Consider the following 16,309-nt stretch of genomic DNA (forward strand, 5'->3'; position numbering starts at 1 on the left):
TGGGAACAAAGCTTGCAATTGATCGTAGTATTTATATATGTGTTAAAAACACAGTTTGAAGGTCCAGCATAGAAACGAATGTCACATTTTTTGTGCAATCTATTCTCCAAAGACCTAACCTTATTTAGACATTAACTTTCCTCTTCCCTATATCATGACCTTTAATACTTCAGGGAGTAACTGTAATATAGATATCAATTAAGCGATAACATATTCTAAAAAAAGTCATGGTAATGCAAATAAAATATCCATGCAAAGATTGCTTGAGAAACAAAATATTAATGAAAAATGCCGACGAAAGCACATTAACATTAGATATTTGCAATGATTTCTGAAGTCAGTATCATGTTAATTCACCTATATATATATATATATATATAATATACCGTACGATATATTAAGACAAGAGACTTCTCTTAAATCACCATTGGTGTGAAGTTGACATTTAATTTCAAAGCTTTATGGACACAGGTTTGTCAGGACATACATTCATAGAAGTATAACTTTGGAGTTAAACATAAAATAAGATCTTGAAATGAACTCAGAAGCAAAAAAATGAAACAAACTAGAACAGTGATAAACAGATTTACAGAACATAATCATTACACAAAAAAATTCACAGTATGCAAAGGGAAAAACAACAAATACTATTTACTTGAGTCTCTAGTGACACATATTAAAATAATACCCTGACATTATAGTGTTATTGGCTCAGTTTCATAGCCCAACTAGTTCTCAATGTTAGTCATCTTCACCTAATTATTGGAGAATGTGGACCATGAAGGGGTAGGTGTAAAATTCAAAATAAAATGACATTAAATGGTACACCATAACTTCTAATTAGATGAACCTTAAGAGCAAGAACTTTGTTCAAGCTATTTACATTGCCAAATGCTGGAATGCAAACCAGATCTAAAGAAAAATGCAGACATTTTGAACTTTTATTTTCTTTAAACTGTCGTGAAAAGAGAATTTGAATATTTCTAATATATTTACCATCATACCATTGTTTATACGAGCAACTAGAATTTATTGGACAGTGTGTATTGCAGACTTCTATTGAAGTGCTGTGTGGTCCCCTGAAATAATAGTTACCAAAGTACATAGTGTTCATCAGATAAGAGTCAGAACTATAGCATTAATCGGAACTACTACATATGCAAAAAAAAAACGAATCAAAAATTCCATCAGTGCCAAGTTATTCTTCAAAACCACCGAGGGTTATCTTTTGGCCGGGACTGGGAGCAGTGGCGAGGTACCCCTTAAAGTTTTTATTCAACAAACTTAAAGATTTGAAATTGCTTCCTGCACTGTGAATAGAGGAAATTAAAATATAAACCCTGGCTTATTATCTGCAAATCGATTGTTACTGTTGTTTTGTTGGTAAACATTAAATCCGTCTCGATTTTCAATTGCACCTTAAAATACCTTTATAAATAGAAAAGCAGCATGATACATAAATAAAATCAAATCGCCTTTTAAGTGCAATAGATTTTGTGAAAAGTCTACAATATCAGAGCTTTTACATTCAATGAACTGAATATAGAATATGTAATCTTAAATTATATTCTTCAAAGTTGTTACTGCACTGTAAACACATTCACTAACCAACCATACACTTACAAGCAGCTGCCTTAGTACTCTCATATGTTTAGTACTCCCATACGTTTCGTGCATCCCATAATTTTAAATTAAAACTACTATTAAAAATTATTGCCAAACAAACCCACTGCAAATCTGAAATACTAAAATCTGGTAAACATAATAAAAAACAGTGCTGAAGTAAGATGATTCATTAGATTTAGTGTAATGATGTAAATGCCCATCACAATCGCGTGCCATATCGCACTACTGACAGTGTTTGTGCTCTGGGATTTCTTTAATTTGTTCGTCGGCTTTCTTCTTGATTGCTTCTATTGCAGCCAGCTCTTTCGCTTCTTTCTTTTGGTTTCTTGCCTCAAATTGTAACCTTTAAACCGGGATAAAAGAAAATATGTTCAAAAATCTGAGCAAAGAACGTATATAGCGCCCATTAATTGCTCAAAAAGTTGACCTGCATTACTTTAGTTTAGTGATATAGCATGGAAACAGGCCCTTTGGCCCGCCAAGACCACTGATTTTAGGGCTAAGGGAATCAAGGGATTATGGGGGGGAAAGCCGGAACGGGGTACTGATTATCGACGAACAGCCGTGATCATATTGGATGGGCTCGAAGGGCCAACTCATGCACCTATTTTCTATGTTTCTATGATCATCCGTTTACTCTAGTTCCCACTTTCACATCCACTACTTGTCCACACTTGTGACAAATTTACAGAGGCCAATTAACTTGCAAACCTGCATGTCCTTTGAGATGTGGGAGAAAACCGGAGCACCCGGAGGAAACCCACACCGTCGCAGGGAGAACGTGCAAACTCCACATCGACAGCACCCAGGATTTTTCCACCTGAAGTAAAGCAGAGGTACAAAGGAAATGGGCAACAGAAGCTGAGAATATATCTAATTCTATTACCTGTTCTTAATTATTCTTTGCACAATGTGGTCTGTAGTGAGATCATTACCACTGTGGATGGTTTTGAAGATGTTGCGTCTTTTAGGCTCCTTCAAGAAAAAAGATGAAATCAGAAAAAAATAATGAGGACTCAAAGTGCAGAAATAATTTAAGATCTATAATCATTTCACTTGCAAGCTTAAGCTAAAATTATCAATCTTCATGATAAATTCATTGAGAATGTGAAGTTGTTCATTACCATTTAATATAGACTTTTAGAGTTTAGAGAAACAGCGTGGAAACAGGCCCTTCGGCCCATCGAGTCCACACCGACCAGCTATCACCCCATACGCTAACACTATCCTACACACTACAACCAATTTTACAATTTTACAGAAGCTAATCAACCTACAAATTTGTACGTCTTTGGAGTATGGGAGGAAACCGGAGCGCCCGGAGAAAACCCACGCAGTCACAGGGAGAATGTAAAAAAATCCGTACAGGCAGCACCTGTAGTGAAGATTGAACCTGGGTCGCTGGTGCAGTAAGGCAGCAACTCTACTGCTGCACCACTGTGCCGCCGTGACATAAAGGTACATCTTGTTAACTTTTAAACGCCATCCCACAGTTACACATGAACACTGATATTGACATAATTCCAAAAATAATGAATGTGCTACAGATACCATCAAAGCAAGGCTTAAAAACACAAAAAACTGGAAACTTTTTTTAAATGTGATTTCTCAAAGAATGGTTCCAAAGCAGCTTTCCCCTGTCGATGATTTTATTAAATAATCTACTCAAGCATTATGATGTGTATTAGTAAAGAGAGTTCTAAATTTGCATACTGATACTTATCCATTGCCGGACCAGCAGGTTCAGGAACAGCTTCTTCCCTGCGGCTGTTACACTACTTAACTCTGCACCTTGGTGATCGCTTCAGCTCTTCTGGGTGAGATGCTAACTGCATTTTGTTGTCTCTGTACTGTACACTGCACAATGACAATAACGATTGAATCCGAATCTGAAGTTTATTACAGAGACAAATCTTAACTCACCGCATATGGATCTGTATTGTCCTTGTCGGCCATTACTTCTGTTTTACCGTGACAGACCAAGTCAACCTGTAGGGAAAAAAAAGGTGTAGGAAGGAACTGCAGATGCTGATTTAAACCAAAGACAGACACAAAAAGCTGGATCAGGCTGGATCTCTGGAGAAAAGGAATTAGTTCTTGAAAACATGAGTTCTCAGTCTTTACAGTAATTAATTATAACTACAGTGAATTGCCTGTTTTGTTGTATTTCCCTTTAGGCCATTAGCAAGCAGTTCACAATTCATTCTTCATTTCACAATGAATATATCCGTTAGAACAGCAAACAATTTGGATTTGGTCTGGCGCTTCAAGGCTCAAATTCTTTGATGTCACTAATCTTTTCACATTCCTTTGTTCCATTCAACACAGCTAGGAAATCAAAATATTTAAGATTCTTTGAGGGTTAGAAAGTGGGATCGTTTTTTTTAAAATCATTCATCCTGTAAATTTAAATGGACTTCAATAACATAAACTTTAAACCTAATGAAACAAAATCCTTGGTGCAAAGCTATGAAAATAATAACCAGAAGGTTCACGTGTGAGACCCAAGGTGAAATTCAATTGAGATAGTCATACTACGTGGAAACAGGCCCATCGGCCCAACCTGGCCATGTCCCATCTACACTATCTACATGTCCCATCTACACTAGTCCCAGCTGCCCGCACGTGGCCAATAGCCCACAAAACCTATCCTTATCCATAGCTCTCTGTGATGAATTTGTGGAATTCCCTGCCACAGAGGGCAGTGGAGGCCAAATCACTGGATGGATTTAAGAGAGTTAGATAGAGCTCATGGGGCTAGTGGAATCAAGGGATATGGGGAGAAGGCAGGCACGGGTTATTGATTGGGGACAATCGGCCATGATCACGATGGATGGCGGTGCTGGCTCGAAGGGCCGAATGGCCTCCTCCTGCACCTATTTTCTATGTTTCTATGAGGCATTTGAGAAATGATCAGATATATGGGTTAAGCCCCTCGGATGCACATTTGCTTTTTGTTTGTATACCAGGCCCACTATTCTCCAATATTGGTAAGAATGAAAGAAAAATTATTTTTTTAAAGATTTCTTAATCTCCAGCATAAATTCATTAAACAAAACACAAACATTTTCCTGCTGCAATATAAGTATACGTTGATATGGTTTAGCTGCATTGTTAATCTTATAGCAAAACATGATTTTGCAGAGTAAGGTTTTTTCCCTCACAAAGATAACAAGCAGCTGAATGTTTTATGAAATCTTGGATTAAAGAATTGCATGATAAAACAAAGTGTTATTTGTGCTCCAGGCAAGACAACAAAGCTATTCTGACAATAAAAAAAGGTCTTTAATTTAGAGACTGCGGCACTTTTGCTTTTGTCGATGTTTCACTGTATGCCCTCTAGTGGCCCATTACTGTTACAGACAATGAAAGAGAGAAGTGGCAAAGTATTGGAAAATGCTGATTCATTGATTTCCTTTAAAACTGCTGGCAAAAACAGGTTGCTGTGATTATTTTGTTAGCCAGTTATCGGACAACTCACTAATATTTTAAGAGTTAACAGTTATGTTTTGTAGTTTAGGAAGGAACTGCAGATGCAGACGTTACAAGGCCTTCTACGCCCACACCTCCAGACTCAGGAACAACTTCATTCCCAGAGCTATTGCGGCTCTGAACCGGCCCTGCTGAGTGCCCCCCACCCCCATGGACTGTCTCCCTCGGATGGTCACGTCGCACAGATACATCTGCACTTTAGTCTGTTTTGACTGTTTTACTGTTCTTTTTACAAACCATGTTCTCGGGGTATCTAAATCTAAATTGTATTAGTTATTTAAGTTATGACATTGGATGGAAGCTGCATACCAAATCTCATTGCACTTATGTGCAATGACAATAAAATATATTATTATTATTATTATTATTATTATTATACCGAAAATAGACTGAAAAAGCTGGAGTAGCTCTGTGGGGCGGCCAGCATCTATGCAAAAAAGGAATAGGTGACGTTTCGGGAAGGGTTCCGTCCCAAAACCTCACCTATTCCTTTTCTCCAGAGATGTTGTCTGACTTGCTGAGTTACTCCAGCTTTTTGTGTCTATCTTTGCTTTGCAGGTTAGTTTAGCTTGGAGATACAGCGCGTCAACAGGCCCTTCGGCCCACCGAGTCCTCACCGACTAGCGATCCCCGCACAATAACACTATCGTACTCACACTAAGGACAATATTTTTACATTTATACCAAGCCAATTAACCTACAAACCTGTCCATCGTTGGAGTGTGGGAGGAAACCGAAGATCTCGGAGAAATCCCACGCGGTCACCGGGAGAACGTATAAACTCCTTACAGACAGCACCCAGTAGATGGGTCTAACCCAGGCTATAAGGCAGCAACTCTACCGCTGTGACACCGTTCCACCCCAATCTTTATTCTTTAAGATCAACCATTTTAATTTAAATTTATATGAAGGAGCTCTCCTATTTTCTCCATATATTGTTTGTAGTATATGTCTAATGATTGGGATAACTTTGGATGGAAATTATATACGAGCTCAAAAACAGGAAGAAATAAATTGCATTTCAAAATATTTCAATTCCCTTTACGACTATATTTTCAAAAGGTACCTGCCAGCCATCATGACAACGAGTTTGTAGAGGGAAGAAAGTATTAGGTGGAATAGTATGCAGTCAATTTAAAGTGACACCAGAACCAGGGGCCATAGTTTAAGAATAAAGGGTAAGCCATTTAGAACTGAGATGAGGAAACACACAGGGAGTTGTGAGTCTGTGGAATTCTCTGCCTCAGACAAGAACGGAACTCACTATCAAAACATGGAGGGGACGGGGGACACAATTCTTTGGGCGGCTCAATCCAGCGCTAAATGCAGTTCAACTGCCTGTCTCACTGGGTTAACTAACAGCCCTGTCTGGACTGACGGGACACCAGCGTTGGCCAATATTTCCCGCAAGCCCAGGCAGGTTAACCTGGCAGGGTTGTCGCCCACCTCTCAAAACATGGGGGGGGGGGCGTGTCCCCTCTGCCCCCCCCCCCCCCCCCCCCGGGTTTTCCGCCCCTGGCCTCAGAGGGTGGTGGAGGCCGGTTCTCTGGATACTTTCAGGTGAGAGCTGGATAGGGCTCTTAAAGATAGCGGAGTCAAGGGATATGGGGAGAAGGCAGGAACGGGGTACCGATTGGGGATGATCAGCCATGATCACATTGAATGGCAGTGCTGGTTCGAAGGGCCGAATGGCCTACTCCTGCACCTATTGTCTATTGCCAATTGAAATAATCGTACCTTGAAGTGATCCACCAAATCCGCAGTCACCGAATAAGGTGCTCCGATGACTACTTCAGAGACATACTGAAAGGAAAATAAATTAAAGAAACACAAAAATGTGTCAGTAAAATGTGGAACTTCATGGTGTGCTAGAATTTGTAGTGGAGTTAAAGAAAGAACTGCTGAAATCTCAGTACTCACCCTGCAGGCCAGTACACTGAGTGTCCTTTCATGCACATTCATAATTGGATAATTCTTGCCTTTGTATCGGTTGACTTCCTGCAAAAGCAACAAGGTGTTTGATAAAAAAATGTCAAGCTGAGATCGCACACAACATAGAAACATAGAAATTAGGTGCAGGAGTAGGCCATTCGGCCCTTCGAGCCTGCACCGCCATTTAATATGATCATGGCTGATCATCCAACTCAGTATCCCGTACCTGCCTTTTCTCCATACCCTCTGATCCCCTTGGCCACAAGGGCCACATCTAACTCCCTCTTAAATATAGCCAATGAACTGGCCTCAACTACCCTCTGTGGCAGAGAGTTCCAGAGATTCACCACTCTCTGTGTGAAAAAAGTTCTCCTCATCTCGGTTTTAAAGGATTTCCCCCTTATCCTTAAGCTGTGACCCCTTGTCCTGGACTTCCCCAACATCGGAAACAATCTTCCTGCATCTAGCCTGTCCAACCCCTTAAGAATTTTGTAAGTTTCTATAAGATCCCCTCTCAATCTCCTAAACTCTAGAGAGTATAAACCAAGTAAACCAACAAGTACAATCAAGGTAGAAGGCAAAGCATGTGGGTCACCCCGAACTTGCTGAGCAAGAAGAGATAAAACACGATGAAAAGAGACAAAGAGAAATGTTCCAGAGAAAAACATGTCCTGGCATAACATGCAACACGCCCAGAATCTATTGACTTAATCCATAATAGAATTCCTGCCCAACCATGCAGAGTTTCCTCCTATTCAATGCACTGGCGGTAGGTAGGTCATTAAAACTGTTTGTTACTGCAGGCTAATATCACACACATTTCATAATGTTTAAGAAGGAACTGCAGATGCTGGAAAATCAAAGGTAGACAAAAATGCTGGAGAAACTCAGCGGGTGAGGCAGCATCTATGGAGCGAAGGAAATGGGCGACGTTTCGGGTCTCGACCCGAAACGTCGCCCATTTCCTTCGCTCCATAGATGCTGCCTCACCCTCTGAGTTTCTCCAGCATTTTTGTCTACACACATTTCATAATGTATTTTAATATCCATCTGTCTACATGAGCCCACCCAACATGCTTCAATGTCTCTACAGCCAGAAGAGTTCATAGGTGACTTCAAAATTTAAAGCAAAGCATGGCAAAATATTGAAATCTCACATTTAAATTAATAATCACTTAAAAGGTAACATAAAGTTACAATACTTTGACTGGGTAGAGCTACTGCCTTAAAGCACCAGAGACCCGGGTTCGATCCTGACTGCGGGTGCTATCTGTACATTCTCCCTGTGACCTGCGTGGGTTTTCTCTTGAGATCGTCAATTTCCTCCCATACTCCACGGACGTACATGTTCCTAGGTTAATTGGCTTGGCATGAATGTAAAATTGTCCCTAGCGTGTGTAGGATAGTGTTAGTGAGCGGGGATTGCTGGATGGTGCTGACTCGGTGGGCCGAAAGGCCGGTTTCCGCACTGTATCTCTGAACTAAACTACACTTAAAACCGGTGATACAACTGATGCACAGTAAAAATGAATAAACGAACGGCAAAACATTTCCACATCGGCGGAAGTGCTTACTTTCTCGCAGAAATTTATTATGGCTTCAAGAAATAAATGACACTGGAACATACTGTTAGAAACACATATCAAAATTGAGTAAATTGCACTTACTTGATCAAAATGCAGACCAACAATAACATAAGGCCTCTCTGCCAACTTGTACACACTTTCGAGAAAGTCTACATGACCAATATCTTCATGAATTGTAAAGGAATAAAAAATTGATCGTGCTATTTTATGGTCCATATATTATGCATGCATTAAACTCTGAACAAGATTAATTCTCAGTAAGGATACGGAACAAATCAAATGCTCCTGCCACGTAGATTATAGTATCATTCGGTTGAGGCTCTTTCCCAGATGCAAACTGAATAATTTTTTGAGAGGTCTGTAAAAACTGAGACACTCCAGTCCACGGGCTGTGACCTTTCGGTCCCTGTGAGAAAGAAAACAAAATTTAAGAAACTTGCAGTGAATGCCAAATTAACAGCCGAGGCGGCATGATGGCGCAGCAGTAGAGCTGCTGCCTCACAACGCCAGAGACCCGGGTTCCATCCTGACTACAGGTGCAGCCTGTACAGTTTATACGTTCTCCCCTTGGGTTTTCTGCGAGAGTTCCGGTTTCCTCCCACATTACAAAGACGTGCAGGTTTGTAGACTAATTGACTTCGGTAAAAATTGTAAATTGTCCCTAGTGTGTAGGATGGTCCTAGTGTGCGGGGGCTGCTGGTTGCGTTGACTCGGAGGGCCTGTTTCTGCGTTGTATCTATAAACTAAATAAAACCCTTAAATTGGACATCTACACACCTCGAAATGCATTCCCTGGTGGGTAAACAAAATTATTTCTTAGCGATCACCTGCAAGTGAAGACGCAGATTATATTGGTCACATTGTTCACAATAGACAGTAGGTGCAGGAGTAGGCCATTCGGCCCTTCGAGCCAGTACCGCCATTCAATGTGATCATGGCTGATCATCCCCAATCAGTACCCTGTTCCTGCCTTCTCCCCATATCCACTAACTCCGCTATCTTTAAGATCCCTATCTAGCTCTCTCTTGAAAGCATCCAGAGAACCTGCCTCCACCACCCTCTGAGGCAGAGAATTCCACAGAATCACCACTCTCTGTGAGAAAAAGTGTTTCCTCGTCTCCGTTCTAAATGGCTTACTCCTTATTCTTAAACTGTGGCCCCTGGTTCTGGACTCCCCCAACATCGGGAACATGTTTCCTGCCTCTCGCGTGTCCAAGCCCTTAACAATCTTATATGTTCACAATTTGTCCCATGAATTCCTAAAGCAGCCAGGTGATGTGACAGTTCTTTGTATCCACATTAACTCATTCAGAAGTTCTAGGAGCAGAATTAGGCCAGTCAACCCATCAAGTCTCCTCCACCATTCAATCATGGCTGACCCATCTTTCGTTCTCAACTCCATTCTCCTGCCTTCTCTCCATAACCCCAGACACCCGTACTATTCAAGAATCTGTCAATCTCTGCCGTAAAAAATATCCATTGACTTGGCCTCCACAGCCGTCTGTGATATAGATGCAAAAATGTAAAACCAAGCAGGGTGATTTCAGACAGCTATACTCTGGAATAAAGTTTTACCTAACACACTAAATGTGGACTAAATTACAACTCTAAAGTAAATTCAAGAGTATCAAGTTTTTACTTTAACTTTAACTAAGCAATATGATCTTGGTTCTAAAGCTGATGAACATAGTGTTCTGAATGTGCTCAACAAGATGAAAGCATTTCTTTATTCTTGCCCGTTTTACAGTCTTTATGAATTATTTCCAATTTGCAGCAGAACATGTATCACTGGAACAACTTAAGTGTTTTTTTTTTTCTTTTAAAAACAACATACTTTCTCCCTTCCACAATACTGGAATGGCATCTAGCTCGTTGGCAATTGACTCCAATTACTTATGATCTAAAGTTTGAGATTCATAAAACCCCAGTTGATGGAGAAACATGAAACAACTTTTGAAAAGTTGTACAGAATTCCAAAGATATATATCGTGTCACAGTCTTGGACGTTGCTACTCATGTTAACATGGAAGGTGAAGCAATGCCTTTAGATCTCAGAAAGGAATCTAAACCTGAAGTTTTGCATTGGGCAGCTACTGCTCTGGATAACAATAACATCAGAAAGTTTTTACTAAGGCACCTTTGTAGATCATTTGGTAACCGATTTTGTTTTGAAACTGAACTAAGAAGATTTAACAAAATTATACATCCGATTTAAAAAATGGCAGCGTGCAGCTTTGAGGTAAGTGAAGAATACATTTTCTATAAATGCACAATAATTATAAATTAGGTACTACCTGCACTTTGTTCATTGCACATCGCAGAATTTTTATAACCTAAAATTTCCTGTGCCACTCCCCAAAGACAAGTGACTTGTTAAGATAAGAATATTTTAATGCAATGGTTTGAATTATCTTTATGGGCTAGAAGGAGATGAACAAATATGGTATGGCAACATCCATGCTGACTCCCCCCCCCTTCATCTTCTTTCCTTCTTCTGTCAAGGATATTTTGTGGATTAGTACCAAGCCAACTGGTGGAATTAAGACATCTATCTTACAGCTTGGTAACACACTCACATCAATAAATTTTAAAATTCACAAAAAGCAGGTTATGTATCTATATTATAATTGAGGATCAGTGTACATAAAACTGTAGAACAGTATAGCCTGGGAACAGGCCCTTAGGCCCACAGTGTTTGTGTCGAACCTGATGCCAAGTTAAATGTAATACTACAATTGTGTTAAACTGTCATCAGATTTGAAATAAGCGGTTTCATGGTGCTAATTCTTTTGTCATTTTTAGACATTTGTCATGTTCCAATTTTCAGGACAACAATGAATTGACCAATTATAGATAACCAGCCCTTCCTGTTTAGCCTCACGTTCTCCTGCCCTACTTTAATATTTCTACCCTCACGAGCACAAGACACAGCGACTTATCCTGAGATAACTCCCTGGAAGTCTTACTTTTTAACCTCTACCTAATTCCCTAAACTCATTTTGCAGGATCTCATCCCTCTTTCTATCCTTTATAGACAATAGACGCAGGAGTAGGCCATTCAGCCCTTCCAGCCAGTATCGCCATTCAATGTGATAATGGCTGATCATCGACAATCAGTACCCCGTTCCTGCCTTCTCCCCATATCCCCTGACTCCGCTATCTTTAAGAGCCCTATCTAGCTCTCTCTTGAAAGTATCCAGAGAAACGGCCTCCACCGTCCTCTGAGGCAGAGAATTCCACAGACTCACCACTCTCTGTGTGAAGAAGTGTTTCCTCATCTCCGTTCTAAATGGCTTACCCCTTATTCTTAAACAGTGGTCCCTGGTTCTAGGCTCCCCCAACATCGGGAACACGTTTCCTGCCTCTACCGTATACCAGCAACAATCATAGATCAAATGCCTTTTGGTGAGTTTAGTATGTTTACCAGTTCCCCTTTATCCACAACACATTAAAGAACCCCAATACATTGGGTGAGCATGATTTCCTTTACATAAAGCCACGTTGGCTTTGCCCGAGTACCCTGATATGTTTAAGTGCTCTCCTGTTGCATCTGTTATGGTGACTTGTAGTATTTCTCCTGTGACAGATGTAAAGCTAATTGGCCCGTACGTAGTTTCCAACTTTCTGTTTCCAGTTCTTTTTGAAAATTAAAACCAACTCATCAACTACTTCACAAGCACTTCTTTTAAGGCCCTTCGTGAAAACCTAGAGTGTTGATCAACACACGGGAATATGATATTCTTGTAATCGCAGAGACATAGTTAATAGAAAGGCTGGTTCTGGCAACAATCCAGGGTATATAAGATTCAGGTAGATGGTGGAGGAAGTAAAAGAGAAAGCAATACAATATTGATTAGAGACCATTGCAGCAGTTATTAAGAAGGATTTCTTATAAGACTCTTCAAATGAAGCAATGGTTAGAGTTTAGTAAAAAAAAAGGACGATCACTTTATTAGGGTATACTACAAGCCTCCCAACAGTTAGTAGGAGATAGAAGAGTTAAACAATAGACAATAGGTGCAGGAGTAGGCCATTCGGCCATATGAGCCAGCATCACCATTCACCGTGATCATGGCTTATTATCCACAATCAGTACCCAGTTCCTGCCTTTTCACCATATCCCCCAGACTCCGCTATCTTTAAGAGCTCTATCCAACTCTCTATTGAAAGCATACAGAGAATTGGCCTCCACTGCCTTCTGAAGCAGAGAATTCCACAGATTCACAACCCTTTGTGTGAAAAAGCTTTTCCTCATATCCATGGTAAATGGCTTACCTCGTATTCTGAAACTGTGGCCCCTGGTTCTGGACTACCCCAACATCGGGAACATGTTTCCTGCGTTTAGCATGTCCAAACCCTTAATAATCATATGTTTCAATAAGATCCACTCTCATCCTTCTAAATTCCAGAGTATACAAGCCCAGCCGCTCCATTCTCTCAACATATGACAGTCCCGCCATCCTGGGAATTAACCTCGTGAAAACTATGCTGCACTCCCTCTATAGCAAGAACGTCCTTCCTCCAATTTTGAAACCAAAACTGCACACAATGTAGACAAGCCACAGCGAGGTGTACGAGCAACTAGGTTACAGTAGTAGGGGATTTTAACTTCCCCAGGATTAACTTTGATCACCTTTGTGTGAAATTAGTATAACTGTGATCATCTTTGTCCGATAGGTGTGGAGGGGGTGGGCCCAGGAGAACTATTTGAGCCCATGAGTAGTAGATTATCCCACCAGATAAAAGGCATGAAATGAGGTGAATGAAGCTGGGCAAGTAGTTGAACTGTACGTGATGAGCATTTGGGGATTGTGATTGTAACTCAGCGAGTTTGGATGACTGCCCTTATGGAATTCACAAATCACTACCAAACAATTTGAGATATGGAATTAAAATTTGCTCTTTGAAAATGTAAATGAGAAATAAATCAATCAGAAAATGTATCCAGAGAAGTAGTGTGCCAAGGACAATGATTGCACGCAGCTGGTACAATTAAGGGATTTGCTTTGCAAACTGACAAGGCAATTGCTTCTATTGAGACTGTACAACATCACGTTATCAAACAATGTAGACAAAAATGCTGGAGAAACTCAGCGGGTGAGGCAATGTCTATGGAGCGAAGGAATAGGTGACGTTTCGGGTCGAGACCCTTCTTCAGACCTGCTGAGTTTCTCCAGCATTTTTATCAAACAATGTAATGTGCATTTACAGTTAATTAAAACAGCCATTCTCTGGTTACACAATGTAGACAAGCCACAGCGTTCTTGTGCCTAGAACACAATCAGAATTCCATTGCCCATTGACTGTGAAAATGCAGGGGAGCTACTGTTGTGGGAAAACTTCCTGCAGGAATACATCTCTAATTATAACATGGGGTTCAATGGGGGAAAAAAGGATTAACGTTTCAGAAAATCATGATACATGCAATTTTCTACAAACACACACTTGCGGTACGCCATGATTAAAGACAAGGATAAGAATGACCCAGAAAATTTGCTCCAAACTGGGAGAAGGCCGATTTCAATATCATAAGACAGGGCTCGGCAAAAGTAGATTGGGTGTAATGTCTGGAAACAAGGAACTGCAGATGATGATTTACCAAAAAAAGACATAAAATGCTGGAGTAACTCAGCGGGTCAGGCAGCATCCCTGGAGGATGGACGACATTTAGGGTTGGCATCCTTCTTCAGACATGCTGTGCTTAGTTTTCCCTTTGTGAAATCTTGACTGTAGAAGGGTCCCGACCTGAAACATCACCCATCTATGTTCTCCAGAGATGCTGCCTGACCGCTGAGTTACTCCAGTGCTTTGTGTCTTTTTTTCTGGGTGCAACATCTTTTCGCTTGGGACCCACCTCTTGGCGAAAGCAAAACTCAATGGTAAAATTCATTATTGCCTTGAGTGCGCCAGCACAGCCTTTGACTACCTGAGGAAAACAGTGTTTAAAAATCAAGATCTCAACCCAACGCTGCAGCAACCCCTTCCCTCCTACATGCTTCTGAGAGATGGACCACAGGTAAGAGTTATCTTAATGGAGAAATGAAACGATACAATGATGTTGTGAAAGACTCCTGGTTCAAAATGAAATGGAAATGAGCATTGAGATGGAATTGAAAACCTCAAGTCCTTTTCTCAAGTGCATACACAAGAAACACATTATTCACCAAGCTACCCTTATGGGTCTGTCTCAATTAATCAACTTTTTCGGCGACTGCCGGCACCCGTCATGGGTCGGCGAAAATTTTCAACATGTTGAAAATTCAGCGGAGACCAGAAAGACGCAACGACTCCTTGGGTGACTGAGAGACTACTCACGACCATACAGGCGGCACCCTGGCGACATGTAGCGGGATGAAGCCTGTATTAGTCGTGAGTAGTCGCCCAAAGAGTCGTACCTTGTTCTGGTTGCCGCTGGATTTTCAACACGTTGAAAATTTTCAGAGACCTACTGCGACTATGACGGGTGCCGGCAAGTCGCCGAAAAAAAATGCGTAAGTGGGACAGGCCCTTTACATTCACCCACCCACATGCACAACCTTCCCCACCAATGGAAGTTTGCAAGTTCCACACTGACCTCATCAGCCATCTCAGAACCTCCAGTGGAAGTTAGTCATCCTCATTTCTGAGAGACCGCTCGTAATAGTCTGCAATGCAACTTGTGTCATGAGAACATTGGCCACAATAACATGCAATGTGATGCTAATTGCAGAGCCAACATTTGTGTGTAACTCCTGATACACCAGACAGGATGATGGTCTGAGTAGGAAATACCTAATGATAATCATATGGTCCAAAAATATGTTTGGCTTAACCTCTTCTATATTTAAGATTTTAATGGGAATGCAATATTTTGAAAAATTACTTGGGAGACACAAGAGACTGCAGATGCTGTAATCATGAGCAAAGCACAAACTGTTGGAGGAACTCAGCAGTCCATAAAGCATCTGTGGAGGAAAACGTTTCGGGTTGGAACGCTTCAAGACAGGAGGGGCGGGGAGCCTCGAATTCAGTTTTGTTGAAGGGTCTCGAACCAAAACGACGTATGCCTATTCCCGTCCACAGATGCTGTCTGGCCCGCTGAGTATGTCCAGCACTTTGTTTATTACAAGCCATCTGATGAAACAAAGTCCAGTCAACCTCCTACGCAGCATTCCAGACTTTGCTTTAGTAAATGAATTGCATGACATAAAAAACAGGAAATAAGTTTCAACATACTTATGGATATACACTACGGCAAATTGGTGGATAAAGGAAATGTATAACTTTAATATTTAATGCCAATATTTTGATTGTCAGTAATCCTAGTAATTTGTACACTTGATTCAATTGCAATGTTTATTATGTCTTTAATCATATTTGGCCAGCTGATAACTTCAGAGACATGAAGGAGTACTTTGATCTGATAAAAAATTTACACCGACTGCAACTGGCAAGCAAGTTTTCTGCAGCATGCCAATGGTTTTCTGAGCCTTCCAGTGCTTACTTTATCTTCATTTTTTCCCCCTTTGTTTATCTCCGAATTGCTATTTTCCATTGCAGAACAAAGAAGCTTCCTTAAAATGCAGTAGCACTCATTTTTATTTACCTTTAATTCACTAACACATATTTAAAAGACACTTAAACTGGTTGGATATTATGGCTGATAATAACACGACCAGGGCATTGTAAAACAT

The 16,309-nt window shown here is 40.7% G+C and overlaps 1 protein-coding gene across 2 annotated transcripts in view; it reads right to left on the reverse strand.

Moving 5' to 3' along the window:
• Positions 1 to 427: 427 nt before the first annotated feature.
• pcyt2 (phosphate cytidylyltransferase 2, ethanolamine) overlaps positions 428 to 16,309 on the reverse strand; it is a 33,029-nt gene continuing 17,147 nt past the window's right edge. Inside the window, exons 7-14 of one of the 2 annotated variants that reach the window (XM_055653815.1) lie at positions 8,904 to 9,042; positions 8,718 to 8,800; positions 7,039 to 7,116; positions 6,856 to 6,921; positions 3,550 to 3,615; positions 2,562 to 2,601; positions 2,338 to 2,446; positions 428 to 1,969 (exon numbers count right to left, since the gene is read on the reverse strand). In XM_055653815.1, coding sequence (XP_055509790.1) covers positions 1,849 to 1,969; positions 2,338 to 2,446; positions 2,562 to 2,601; positions 3,550 to 3,615; positions 6,856 to 6,921; positions 7,039 to 7,116; positions 8,718 to 8,800; positions 8,904 to 9,042 — 702 coding nt within the window. In that variant the 3' untranslated portion in view covers positions 428 to 1,848. Of the gene's footprint in view, positions 1,970 to 2,337; positions 2,447 to 2,512; positions 2,602 to 3,549; positions 3,616 to 6,855; positions 6,922 to 7,038; positions 7,117 to 8,717; positions 8,801 to 8,903; positions 9,043 to 16,309 lie in introns of both variants that reach the window. The other variant, XM_055653816.1, reaches the window with a different exon arrangement.

The sequence above is a fragment of the Leucoraja erinacea genome, chromosome 23 (genome assembly GCF_028641065.1).
Source record: "Leucoraja erinacea ecotype New England chromosome 23, Leri_hhj_1, whole genome shotgun sequence".
Classification (NCBI taxonomy): domain Eukaryota; kingdom Metazoa; phylum Chordata; class Chondrichthyes; order Rajiformes; family Rajidae; genus Leucoraja; species Leucoraja erinaceus.